At 43.5% G+C, this 14,192-nt stretch overlaps 1 protein-coding gene across 1 annotated transcript in view; it reads left to right on the plus strand.

Annotated features, from left to right (window-relative positions):
- Positions 1 to 6,246, plus strand: part of CRTAC1 (cartilage acidic protein 1) — a 42,623-nt gene extending 36,377 nt beyond the window's left edge. The window contains exons 15-16 of the mRNA XM_044450142.1: positions 5,134 to 5,259; positions 5,959 to 6,246. Of these exons, the coding sequence (XP_044306077.1) occupies positions 5,134 to 5,259; positions 5,959 to 6,089 (257 nt within the window). The 3' untranslated portion in view covers positions 6,090 to 6,246. The remainder of the gene's footprint in view (positions 1 to 5,133; positions 5,260 to 5,958) is intronic.
- Positions 6,247 to 14,192: the final 7,946 nt, after the last annotated feature.

The following is a 14,192-nucleotide window of genomic DNA, read 5'->3' on the forward strand; positions in this document are numbered from 1 at the left end:
TCTCTATTTCTGCTCAACATTGCCACATCCATGAACATGTGCAATGAATTCTGACTGGCAGCTCTACAAAGGGCTGGGAAAGACCCTTGACTGAGACCCTAGCAAGCTCCTGGCAGTCAGTGTAGGCAAGACTGAACTAGATGGACCAGTGGTCTGGACTGATAAAGGTGACTTTCTATGTTTCTAGGAGTTTGCGACAATAACCCGGTACCTGCTGTCATCTGAATGTGCTTTTAGAACCATTTGGTCACAGCTTTGGTCTTAAAAGTTCCTGCTGTGTGACTGAGCACAGTTATTATTATGTAGCCCTTGTAGATAGGAATGAAATGGATGAGCTTATTTTAACATGCAGCAAAGGCTCCAAACTCACACAAGAGACCTGGTATGCAGGACGGAAGACGAACAGAGGGCAAGAACACCCGATTTATTTATTTATTAGTGTGTTTATTTATTGCATTTCTCTACTGCCCAAGAGCCAACACTCTCTGGGCAGCTCACAACAATTAAAACCATAAAATACAATGTAAGATATAAGAGTTTAAAAGTTTAAAGCTAAGCTATAAAATGAAAGTAAAAAACCAAAATAAAACCTAGGGGCAGTACAAAGATTTAAAATGCAGTAACATATTATTTATTTATAAAAATTTGTAATAAGCATCATCACATCAGTGAATCAAGTGATAAAGCATCCTCCCAAATTTTGCACTAGTCAGGGGTTTCATCAGTTTGAAATGAAAACTGATATTTTCATCAGTTTTGAACATGATGCAAATGATGAGTTTTGAACAATATCAGCATATTGAACATGCAAGTAAAGGCTGAATATAATCTGATAAGGATAATCTAAATTTGTCCAATTTCAGTTTAAAGAAACATAAGAATGGCTGCCCATCCACAGCACCAGACTGAGCAGGCAGGCACACAGATCACAGTCTTACAAATGTGATGAGATATTTTGTACATCTATTTTTCTAAATTTACATAGAATCATAGAATAGTAGAGTTGGAAGGGGCTATTTATTTATTTATTTATTTATAAAAATTGTATGCTGTCCAATTACTTGCATCTGTGGACAGCTTACAACATAAATAAGTTGACCATCTACACTGGCTGCAAAAGAAAGTACAACAATAAAATTCAATGTTAAAACATATTAAAATATTGATTAAATAAAAAGGTCTTGACCTGGCGCCGAAAAACATATAATGACGGCGCCAGGTGGACCTCTCTGGGGAGCACATTCCATAGTCGGGGAGCCACCGCAGAGAAGGCCCTCCTCCGGGTACTCTGTCTCTTAACATCTTTCACAGAGGGTTCCCGGAGGAGGGCCTCTTTTGCCGATCTCAGGGGGTGGGAGGGAAAATAGGGAAAAAGGTGTTCCTTTAGGTATCCTGGTCTCAAGCCGTTTAGGGCTTTATAGGTAATAACCAGCACCTTGAATTGAGCCCAGACTTGGATGGGAAGCCAATGGAGCTGATAGAGGAGTGGGATTATATGAGAATAATGCCCAGTCCCCAACAGCATCCTGGCAGCTCTATTTTGAACCATCTGAAGTATCTGGACTGTCTTCAAGGGCTAGAAGGCCATCTCATCTAGTGCAAGACACCAAATTAAACCATCCTTCTTAGATGGTTTTGAATGCCTCTAGTGTGGAAGAGCCTGCAACCTCCCTAGGTCATTGGTTCCATTGTGGTACTGCTCTAAGAGTCAGGAAATGTTCCCTGATATCGAGCTGGAATCTGGCTTCCTGCAGATTCCAGCTTGATATCCATTATTCCATGTCGTGCACTCTGGGATGATCAAGAAGAGATCGTGTCCTTCCTCTTTGTGACAGCCTTTCAAGGACTTTTCAAGTGCTATCATAGCTTCCCTCAGTCTTCTCTTCTCAAGGCTAAACATGCTCAGTGCTTTCAATCTGTTCTCATAGGACTTTGTTTCCAGTTCCTGGATCATTCTTGTTATCTCGTCCTCTGAACCCTTTCCAGCTTGTTTGCACCTTTCTTAGACTATGGTGTCCAGAACTAGACAATGTAGTCCAGATTAGGCCCAACCAGTGCGGAGTAAAGGGGAACTAGTACTACATGGGATTTGGAAGTGATACTTCTATTAATGCAACCTAAAATAGCATTTGCTCCTTTTGCAACCACATCACATTGTTGACTCATATTCCAAGGTTCTTCTCATCTGCAGTATTGTTGAGCCAAGTATCCCCCATCTTGTGGCAATGATCTGCTTTCTTTTTCCTAGGTGCAGAACTTGGAATTTGTCCCTACTGAATTTCATTCTGCCCAGCAGTCCACCTAACAAGATCACCCTGAATCTTACATCTGTCTTCCAGACATTAGTTATTCCACTCAGTTTTGTGTCATCTGCAAATCTGATAAGCATTCCCTGTACTTCCATTAATAAAAATGTTGAAGAGCACTGAGCCCAGGACAAAACCCTGCAGGACCCCACTTGTTACTTCCCTCCCCCCACCCCCATTTGAGATGGTGCCATCGATGAGTGTTCTTTGAGTCCAATTCTGCAGCCATCTGTGAATCCACCTAATTGTTTTTCCATCCACTTTTAGCTATTTGCTAATCAGAATATCATGGGGCACTTTGTTAGAAGCTTTGCTAAAGTCAAGATATATTATGTCCACAGCATTCCCACAGTCCATCAGAGAGGTTACCCAATCAAAAAATGAAATCAGATTAGTCTGGCAGGATTTGTTCTGGAGGAATACATGTTGGCTTCTAGGATTAACTGCATTGTTTTCAAGGTGTTTGCAGACTGACGGCTTGATCATCTGCTCCAGAATTTTCCTAACAATTGATGTCAGACTGACTGGTCTGTAGGTCCCAGGTTCTTCTTTTTTTCTCCTTTCTTAAAGATAGGGAAAACATTAGCCCTTCTCCAGTCATCAGCCATTTCTCCTGTCCTCCATGAGTTCTCAAAGATGATAGACAGTGATTCTGAAAGTTCTTCTGCCAGCTCCTTTATGATTCTAGGACAGAGTTCATCGGGCCCTGGAGATTTGAGCTCATTCAAACCAATTAGGTGATCCTTGATCATTTGCCAATCAATCTTGAGCTGCCGTCCTGCTGCTTCGCTTGTACTTCCCCTTCATCAGGAAGGCCATCGATCTTCTTTTGAGAGAAGACTAAGCCAAAGTAGTAATTGAACACTTCTCCCTTTTTTGTCATCTGTTGTCATTTTGCCATCCACATTGAATAGTTGAACCCCCACTTCTTTCCACTATCTTTTGCTTTGGACATATCAGAAGAAGGCTTTTTGATGCTTGTAGCATCCCCTGCTAACCTCAGTTCATTCGTAGCCTTAACCTTCCTGATGCCATCCCTGCAATTCTGTACTACCTGCCTGCATTCTTCTTTTGTAGCCTGGCCTTCCTTTGACTCCCTATACAAGTCCTGTTTTGTTTTCAGATCATCTCCAAGTTTTGTGAAGCCACATGGGCCTCTTCTGTAGTTTTCTACCTTTCTCCTTGTTGGAATTGTTTGTAATTATGCTGTTAGAATTTCCTTTTTTAAAAAAATCCCACCCATCTTGGACTCCTTTTCTCATTAGAGTCACTCACCATGGCACTTTACTTATCATTGTTCTGAGTTCATTAAAATAGCTTTACTTGAAATCCAGGTTACATGTTTGGCTACATGTGGCTCTTGCTTCCTTTAGAATAAAAAATTCAAGTATGGCATGGTCACTTCCCCCTCCAGAGTTCCCATAGCTGCCTCATCTTAGCAGGTGCAAATGTTACACAAATCAGTTCCCCTTTTTGGCAGTCCATAAGTGGATACCATATGAGGAATGCCTGTGCTTGTGCTTACACACCTTTGTGTACAGGTAGGAAGGCAGCCAAAGTGTTGAGGACAGTTATTTTAGACATCATGGGGATGTGTGTGTATCATTCTAAGCCCTGTGTGGCTCAAAGGTATGTGCAAATATTGCATATGTAACTATGAACGGTCTATATATCTGGCTTGTATGGCATGCCTAGTTTTAGGGGAAAGAGCTGTTGGGGCAGGAGTACTATTGCTCCATCCTTCCTAGCAGCGGCAATGAGACACCTACAGCTAGAGTGAAGATCAACACATTGCTCTGCTCCAAAGTAGAACAGACCTAAGATTTCAGTAATTTGGCCTGTGGTCTCACAAGGCCTTCATGAATCAATGAGTAGGGAAACATCTCACTTACCTGGCTAAGTTGAGGAGCTCAACCTATGAAAAAACAACTAAGCCATGATTTGTTAGTGACTGGACAATACAATAAACCTTGGTGGCTTATAAATAAGGGGTGGCTTGTCATGTTGTCTGAACCCAGCCATGGTGGCTTGTGCATGGATAACATTAAGCAGCCACAGCTTATTGTGTTGTGTGGATCCAGCCAGTGAGATAGCAAGTCAGGTATATTGTTGATCCCCTCTGCAGGGCTGAAGTTAAAATCAGAGCATCTTGTGGTTGCAAGTCCCACCACACAGGATGGGAAATGGAAAAAATGGCACCTCATCATGGGTAAAGAAAAGCTCCAGAGATGTTGCTGGGCTCTGTCTCCCATTAACTCCAGATTGTATGGCCAGTGGTTGGGAATGATGGAGATTTTAACGAAACAACATCTGGAAAGCTGTAGTTTCCATACACCTGCAATACAGACTCATTTAAAGGGAAGAGGAATGGAGATGGGAAGAATCCATTCAGTGGAATAGGAATAAAAGAAGTGACTAATGAACTTGTGGTGCTCTGTAGATAATAACCTAGCACTAGGGTTGTGCTCATGGGGTTAGTAGAACATTTATCATTGCTCTGCTTAAAGAATGGGAATGGGTTGTCTGCAGCTGGAAAGGATTGGCCAGCCAAATTAGGTATGCATCATCATGCAATTCCCTGGCAGAGTATTTTTGTTATTGCTTTGCTGGTGGGAGAGTGGACAGGGGATATGGGACTTTAGGTCACATTTTTATCAGGCTGACTCTGAAGGTACCAGGAGTGGAAATTTAACAAGGTTTCCCCATATGGGGTAGTGAGACCAGCTGGTGCCCATGCGAATTCCTCACTAGGCTGATGGTACATGTGAACAAAGACTCAAGCCACCTGTTCACTGTGATCTCCTATACTTCCTCCCCTCTTCTCAAGACATAGACGAGTGTGCCAACGGACTGCACACCTGCAGCCACATCTGCATCAACACTCAGGGTGGGCACACCTGCCACTGCCACCCTGGCTTCAAGACTGATGCTGGCAATGCCAGCAAATGCTTGGGTAAGTTGCCAGTATCTGCTAAGCAGGGTTGCGACTGATGCTTCAAAAAACCTCTGCAACAGATGAGCAAGACTAAATGGCCAAGAACGTCTGTGACGTGCCTTACAATCTTCCTTTCCAGTTTGCTTTCGGATGCCCCTTGGCAAAAACGTATGGAGGAGTGGGTTGTGAGTGCCCCTTTCAGAGTTGTGGAAGTGGCCTGGGAGAGGATCAGCATCAAGGGCGGGTGTGGTTGGGCACTTACTGAGGGCTCAAAGCTCAGCAGGGGTCCACCAACGACACTCTGCTAGAGGTGCAGCTGTTCAGCATTGTAACCAGCTTTTCCACTTACCTCTTGCTCTAGCCTAGAACATGGTGGTGGTGAGAAGGAGAAGCAGGAAGTGCCCCTGCCCATTGGCTCACTGACTCCCTGTCTGTCAGGCAAGCACATGGTAGCTTGCTTAATGGCAGTAAGGGGAAGGTTCCCAGTGAGGATGCCCTACCCAGCAACTCTCCAAAACCAGGCAGCACTAGGCTGGGATAAGGGTTTGTTATAGAGATGGAGAAGCAGAAGGCAGTATTTTTGATCTGCAGGAGGGAGGAGAGGGAAAGAGAATGGGTTTCTTCACACACCACTGAAGCCCCCCACCAAGAGCACCACTACCACTGGTACCAGGTCCTCAGGCTGGGTGGCACACCCATCTTCCTCCTGTTTTTCAGATGTGGATGAGTGCAGAGAGATTCCGGCCCCCTGTGATCACATCTGCCACAATGAACCTGGCTCTTTCCATTGCCACTGCCAGAAGGGTTTCTCCCTGGGGCCAGACAGACGGCGATGTCTGCGCGATTGATCAGTGGCAAGAACGTCTGCAATGGGCACCACCTCACGCTCTGCCCAGAATGCACAGCAGGGAACTACTGGCTCATATGTGGCAGGTCAGCAGAGCCCAGTTGTATGGCTCATATCTTCATTTCTGTCTCCGGCTCAAGATTGCCCCTCTGTCTCCACTGAGCTAATATGCCAAAATCTGTTTGGAGAACTGGGCTCTTCCTTTCCTTGCTTTTCCTTTTTGAATCTGAAATAAAGGACTGCCCCCTACCATTCCATCACTTTAATTGAGGATGTGGTAATTTATATTCTCTGGTACTACTTGGTTCTTCTCCCCATCCTGGCAATGCAACAAGAGTCAGAGTATCACGGCATTCTGCAGAGTTGGCATTCTCAGCATGTAGGCTATGCAAGACATATGTAAACATGCCACTTTTCAATTCAGGCCAAAAATAAGTTCTTGCTTTGTAAAAAGCAACATAAATAATATTACCAAAGGCAAATAATGCATAATATATAATGCTGTACAGGAAATATAAGATGAGGCATTCATCAGCAGCAAGAACACATAGAATCTATATGCAGCATTCCCCAACCTGATGGCCTTCAGAAGCATTTGGACCACAACTCCCAGACTTCCCATCCAACAGGGCCATTGACTGGGGATTCTGAGTGTTGCAGTCCAAACATGTCTGGAAGGTTGGGGAAGGCTGAGCTATAGGAAGGCTCTTGCTTAGATGAAAAATCTGGCATGACCTTATTTTCCATTCCTGACTTTGTAACAGGTTACTTACCTCATGCACTAGGATCCTAAGTTCAGAGAGTTCTTGCCACTTAAGCCCTAGATTATCCCTGCTGCTGGTTTGTTTGTTTGTTTGTTTGTTTGTTTAATTACATTGGACTGCAAAGCAATTTGGATCATGAATGTGAATGCTGTGAATCCTAGATTTGGCTGCTGCCATAATGCAACTGCTCATTCTATAATCTGGTGAGTAATGATGCTTGAATAACACATAACCTGGAGAAATCAGGATTTTCTTCTTGCTACTCGTTTAAGCCAGGATTTTACTCCCTTCCAGTCCACTCCCTACAAAGGTTACTACAACTAACCAAAAAGACATACCTATTTAGGAAATAGTTTAACACTTTGCCTGATGCTGTGGCCCCTGTGTTTTAATTGGTTTTAATGTGTTTTACTGTATTAATATGTTTATATATTGTAAGCTGCCTAGGAAGGCCTTGGCAGTTATAGGCAGCCTATACATACATACATACATAATCATGCAAGCCTATTCAGGAGCAAGTCCTATTAAGTTCAATGGGATTAACTCCAAAGTAAGTACATATAGGATTTAAACTTGTGTTAACTAGTGCACCACATGGTTTCAGCAACTGATTAATAGGCGATGCAAATGTGCTTGGATTTGTAGACTATTATGGAAAAAGTGGGGAAATCCCACTTTAAAAAACTACTTAAGCATGGCCTTATTTATATGAACGCATAAAATAGAATGTTCAAGCAAGTAAAGTACAGAAATTGCACACTTTATAGCTATAAACCATGTCAGCAGTGAATATTTAATTCATATTTACAATTTTTAATGCACATTTCATAAATATTATTTCAGGAATCTTCACCTTAGAGGGATACCTACAACTGGAGCCTCTAACATGTGAATTTTCCTGTTCAGTTTGATGCATTCAGCATCAATCTGTGATGAAAGATGTTTTCAGTCCCAGATCAGGCTTTTATTGTGCAATTGTCCTGCCTCATTTGCAGAATTTTAAAGGGTGAGGGGTAGGATCTCAATGAGATTGTCTTCAACTTGCTTCTTCCATCTGAAAAAAGTTCACTAAGGAGGAAAAGATGAAATAGCTGCATATTCTTTCACTGATAGTGAAAGGAATCCTCCAAGGGAAAGTACCTTACTAAGTCAAAGAGGTCTTTTGAAACAGGAACTTCCAGCTCAGCCTCGCATCTCTTTTGCAGAGATTTAGGATTTGTTCTCCACGTGTAAGAATATCCAGCCTAGCTTCCAGCACTTCGTTTCATGAATTACTCTCCACTCCAGGAGACACATTGTGTACAGAGCAAGCAATGCATCTGGTTGCTTAGTATGAAGAAAACCTGCACTCAGAAGCAACTGAATCTCTAGGGCAGATTCTCCAGGGAGTTCTTATTGGGTAAAGAAGCAGCAGGAAATAAGGAAAAAGCCAGAATCCTCAAGGACTCACTGCTCCAGGCAGTGCTGGAATGGGGCCTTGCTGCCAATTTAATTTCCTGTAATGCCCCAGAAGGATGCTACATCTGGAGACTTTTGGGAAATTTAGATGGAGACCAGACCTAATTACATGGGGCTCTTTAAAGCTTTGGCTTGGATTTTTATTAAGGGGCAAAGGTCAGCAGTGGACTTTGGGTGCAGCTGGGCCTCTGACTACTACCCAAGCTTGCCAGCTGTAGATGCTGGTCCTGCATTGACCAATAGCCCCCTTTCACCAATTACCTGGCTCTTACTTGCTCCAGGCTACCTTTCACTCCATCATATCCCTCCACATTCCCCTTTATTTATGTATTTATTTTTAGCTCACTCCACAGCCAAAAAAGCTCCTGGTAGAAATAAAAGAGCTTTGTTAGAATGTCAGGTGGCAGGAAAAGTTGGATTCACAACTTGTTGTTGCTGCAAGTCTTGTGGCAGGCCATTCTTGTTATCTGCTTTATATTGGAAGAAAGAGAATGTTATCTTTCTGACTGACTGACTGACTGACTGACTGACTGTCTGTCTGTCTGTCTGCCTATCTATCCATCTATCATAACATTTATATCCCAACTTTATTCCTCTTGCAAGAAACCCAAGGTGACTTACAGATATTTCTCCTCTCCTTTTTGTCCTCGCAACAAACCTATGGGGTATGTTAAATTGAGAATCAGTGTCTGGCCCAAGTGAGCTTCAGGGCCAAGTGGGTACTGGAACCTGGATCTTCTGAGTCCCAGCCCAACATTCTAACCACACCGGCTGTCCTCTCTGCTTCAGCTGGAAAGCTACCTGGAAACAAGCGCAGCAAAGGATAGGGGCAGTGATGGACAGCACCCTGGATGGATGGATGGATGGATGGATGGATGGATGGACGGACAGCAGCCACAACAGCTGGGTGCTGTCAGGTCTGGAATCAGAGGCGAGCACCTCACCGAGGGTCCAGTTGCTCAGAAGGGCCCATTGTCTCTTAAAACCCATCACCCTTTGCACTGTAGCTGCTGCTTGTTCCTGCCTCTGCTGGCCTCTCCTCTCCTCAGCAGCCCCCAGACCCAGTGCCACTGCTGCCCCAAAACTGCCAGTGCCAGGGTGACAGTGGTTGCTTGCTGCCACTATGTGGAGTGGCCAGATGACCGACTCTTAGGATAATCCACTATTTTGGAAAGCTGGCAAAGGACAATCCTCTATTTGAAGGTGTCCTCTCTGTGAAGGGCTGTCTAAACCATGTCTGGTTAAAGTCAAAGAACTATAGGAAAACCTTGTAGTTGCTGCTCAGTAGTTAAGTACCTTGATGGTCAGCCCTGTGCACTACAGCCAGAAGCCCCGCTGAAGGCTGGCCCTCGCCCTGGTCCCTTTGCCTTCTCAGATCTTCGCTGAGAGGCAGGCATGAGCGATGGAGTGACTGGGAGGCAGTAGAGGCACCCGGGTGTGCTTGCAGTTCCGATGCCTCATTCCCTCCCTCCCTTTTGGTGGCACATTTAATGTCTGTATTGCAGTAGGTACACAATGGATTTTGAAATGATACTCAACCATCTATTGTAAGGAATTGCAATAGCAAGAGCATTCCATTGCAGGGGAATATCACACCATAGACCATTTAGTGAATAAGTTTTAGTTCCTTGACAATCAGAATTGTCCTACATGAAAACAGGTTTGCCTTTACATGTAACTAATATAGGTTCACCCAGCAGAGAAAGAAAGAGCCAAACAGATAAGAATAACATAAAAATTGTAACCTAGATCAGAGATAGCACAGTGCAATACTATCTATCATAGTCACCTCCATCATTTCTTTCTCCCCTAGGCATCCACTACAATTTTCCTCAGAATAAACACCGTACAATACTCTGTCTATCACAGTCACCTCTGTCCTTTCTCTCTCCTCTAGGCATCCACTACAATTTTCCTACTCACTGTGGTTTCTCACTCTTGATGCTTGTGTGTCTCTAAGTAATGAAAATTATGCAAATGATTGAGCTGATTGTCAAGAAGCTGAAGGCTCGCAATGCAACATATCAAGTTAAGATGCTGCTGTGAGGTCTTCAGTCTACAGCACCGTGCAGAAACTGTCATGCTATGCGCAATGTTCAGTGATTATTGCACAAATAATTTCTGTTTGCTGGAAGCCAAATCCATAATCCATTTAAGCCAAAACTTAAATTTAAGTGGCTTTTAGTAATTGCATAAAATTAATGTGAGCAGACTGCGCTGAGGAGGCCTATGGGATAGGCAGCCTGATTCTTAACTCAGATCACATCAGTGCAGGTTCTTGATGCTAATACTTTTTCAGTCGTGTCACACGATCCTCTATCTTTCATTTAGTACGTTTGCAGTCATTCTGTCAAATCTTGCACTATGTTTACAGAATGACAGGGTCATTAGTAATCTTATGTCAGACCAAGGTTCCCATCTCATCTGCTGTATATCTTTCTGTCACTTGGATCTGTTGGAGGATGTAACATATCTCCAGGAAGGTTTGGATGATGTAATCCTCACATGCATCAAAATTACACTCTGGTGCAAGATTTCTTTCCTTTCCCTAGGGAACCAGGGACATGAAACCCCCATAATTCTCTGGGTCTCCCCCAAGCAATGCTGCAATTAATTTACACATAAGCCATCAACTGAGGAAGACTGAATTGTAGTAAGGCAGCCCATGTTCTGAGTCCTACCCCTCCTGTAATCTGTTGTTACCGCTGCCAGGCAAAGGGTCTCCATTGCTTGCAGATCCCATCTAATAACTTCCTTCTGCTACTTGTGGGAAACATGTGGGCCCCAGTTCCCATTGTCTTTAGCACACAGGACACGTGAAGGTAGTCATCCCAGTACAGGCTGTGCCTCAATTCTACTGGGTGTGTGGGGCTTGTTTCCCAGGAAAATCCAGAGTGCTGGAAAAGAGATTGTGTGAGGGAGTCATCCTTGTGCCCCTTCTTTCCCTGTAAGATAACTGTGGGTGATGGGGAGGAGGAAGGCTAAAGCCTTCTTGCAGTGCAGCATTCCATCGTATTGCTAAGATAATGGTGTGGTTTAATCTTCTGCACATCCCAGTTACATTAGTGAATATTGCTAGGATGGGTTCAGGGTTCCAGCATCCGCTGTACCACAATGGTATTCAGCAGGTGTGTATGTAATGCCTTTGTGTGTTTATGTGTGAATATTCTGCCCTGGCCACTCACCCAGCACTCCACATAAGCCCACAGTATTCACACCTAAGGCATGCTCTGGCCTGTAGAACAATTTTCCCCAGTGGGTGGCAGTAAACACCACAACATTGGCTCCAAAGACCCAGAAAAAGGGGATTTTAAATGCGCAGGACCTAGAGACTTTTCAAACCTGGGAGATCCTCAGGGCTCGGTTAGGAGGGCTACATATCCCTCTGATATACCTGTCTGTATGTGATCACTCCTTCAAATAAAACTGCCAGGTTATCACAACATAATGTTCCGCTTAGGTAGCCACAGTCCAATCAGCTGATGATTGGTTTTCCTTACCCTACACTATAAAACCTGCGGTTCATGCAGAGCTGCTTGGTGAGCCTGGTATGGAAGAGCCCTAAGGAACATGAAGCTGCATTAACCATCTGAGACAGTTTATCCATCTAGCTCAAATACCAAGGTCTGGGTTTAGCAGCTCTTTCATCAAGCTCACATCGAGCCCTCTATTAGCCATGCCCAAAGTGAGAAAACTCCAAAGTGGAAACTGTTTTTGTGGTTTAGGCAGTTCTGCTTTTGTGGGAGACAGAAACTGCTGATGTCTTTTGGTGGTGGCGGGGTTTGATGGAAAATTGGAAAATAGAGTAATTAGGATAGATAGAAAAGGAATAAGGTAATGGAAAGCAAGGTAACAGCAGCTGTGCCTGCTGCTCTAATTGGTGCATGTCAATTAAACAAGAAAGCATCCATTTCTCAAAGTCACACAGGGCATTGGCCTATGTGGCAGCTGAGATCTAGCAGGATACACTCTTTTCCATAATGGTGAGATCTGGAGAAGACTCATAGGAGAGATTCAACACATGCCTATATGTCATTCAGTAGCTCATCACTCACTTATATTGCTTGGTAACTTACAGCTAAGTGGATATCTGCTTTTAATGGAAATATTCTGCCCAGGTTTGGGGAGTGGGGGGAGGTAATGTTAGGTATTTTGAATGTTCTGTCTATTTTATTTGATCTGTGATGATCATTTCATACAAGTTGTCACTTGATGCTGCATCCATGAAGGTATGAACATGCCTTTGGGGATTCATCAACATGTTAGAGTTCATTGCACAGAACACAACTCTCTAATTACCTGTTCCTTCTGTTATGAACACAAATGCCCTGCCAGAGTTTCCGCCATTTAAATAATTTTACACCATGTTCTCACAGATGTGCCAGCAACCTAAAAGGTCATCTAATCCAACCGCCTGCCAGTGCATGAAATGCACCACTCAGGCATCCCTGAAAGCTGGCCATTCAACTCTTGCTTTAAAAGATGTAGCAAAGAAGGATCCACTGTTTTACAAGAGAGTGTCTGAGTTCAGGCAAAACTATTATCCACACTCAAGGGTTGAATATGGCTTGCTGTAAACTGTAAGGTTTCTGTTGTTGTTAGTCGCGAAGTCATGTCTGACCCATTGCGACCCCATGGACAACATTCCTCCAGGCCTTCCTGTCCTCCACCATCCCCTGGAGTCCACTTAAGCTCACACCAACTGCTTCAGTGACTCCATCTAGCCACCTCATTCTCTGCTGCCCCCTTCGTTTTTTGCCATCTATTGTTCCCAGCATTAGGCTCTTCTCCAGGGAGTCCTTCCTTCTCATTAGGTGGCCAAAGTATTTGAGTTTCATCTTCAGTATCTGGCCTTCTAAAGAGCAGCAAGGGTTGATCTCTAGGACTGACCAGCAGGAGTCTCCTCCAGCACCACAATTCAAAGGCCTGAATTCTTCGGTGCTCAGCCTTCCTTATGGTCCAGCTTTGGTTATTCAGATGTCTAAAACCAACTGTACAAACAAGCCATGTCAACCCTGACTTGAGAACACCTGATTTGCTGTTGTGTTGTGAACTGTGGGCTGTTTGTGATAAACAAACACTGCTTTGTTAAAACACCTGGGTCCAAAACGGATGATAAGCCGTGTTTCAACAACAACTTCCAAACCCTTTGATTGGGAGTTATTGTTTTGTTCCATTGAGCAGCTCATATACTCAGGAATATCTTCTTAATAGCTCAACAGAATCTCTTTTTTTTGGGCGGGGGGGGTAATCTAAACCCCTCCGTTCAGCTCTTATCCGCCGGTGCAACAAAGAACACATGTAATCTATCATCTATGTGACAATGCTTCAAATTGAATATGGCATATAATATTCCTATTACCATCTTTTCCCTACCTAGTATACCCAGCTCTTTCAACCCTTTCTAATAGAAGTGGGTCTTTAGGACTCACACCATTGCCACCTTCCTGTGGACATATGCTGACTTGTTAAAATTATTCTTAAACTATGATGCTCAGAACTGGAGGCCATACACTTGGTGGGAGCTGATGGAAGCAGAATAGAACAGTGCCATTATTTCCCATGATCTGAACTCTATACGTATGTCCTATGCAGCAGCTTAGGATTGTATTTTCTGTTTTGCAGCTGCCTCAAGTTGCACTTATGATCCACTAAAATTGCTAGCTCATTTTATATGCCTCATCACAGTCTATAGCCTCTGATTGTTTGAATAGGCAGAAAAGAGCATCAACCATCAAGTGAACATTCTTAAAAGTGGAAATTTATAGTTGTACCTCTTATAAAATTTACCACATTATTTAAAGTTTTCCATGGAGAAATCCATCATTATATCAAGAGAATACTGAAATACTGCATTCCATAATCTATATAAATGATCACTG

Source organism: Varanus komodoensis, unplaced genomic scaffold, assembly GCF_004798865.1.
Source record: "Varanus komodoensis strain SLA01 unplaced genomic scaffold, ASM479886v1 scaffold1, whole genome shotgun sequence".
Taxonomy (NCBI): domain Eukaryota; kingdom Metazoa; phylum Chordata; class Lepidosauria; order Squamata; family Varanidae; genus Varanus; species Varanus komodoensis.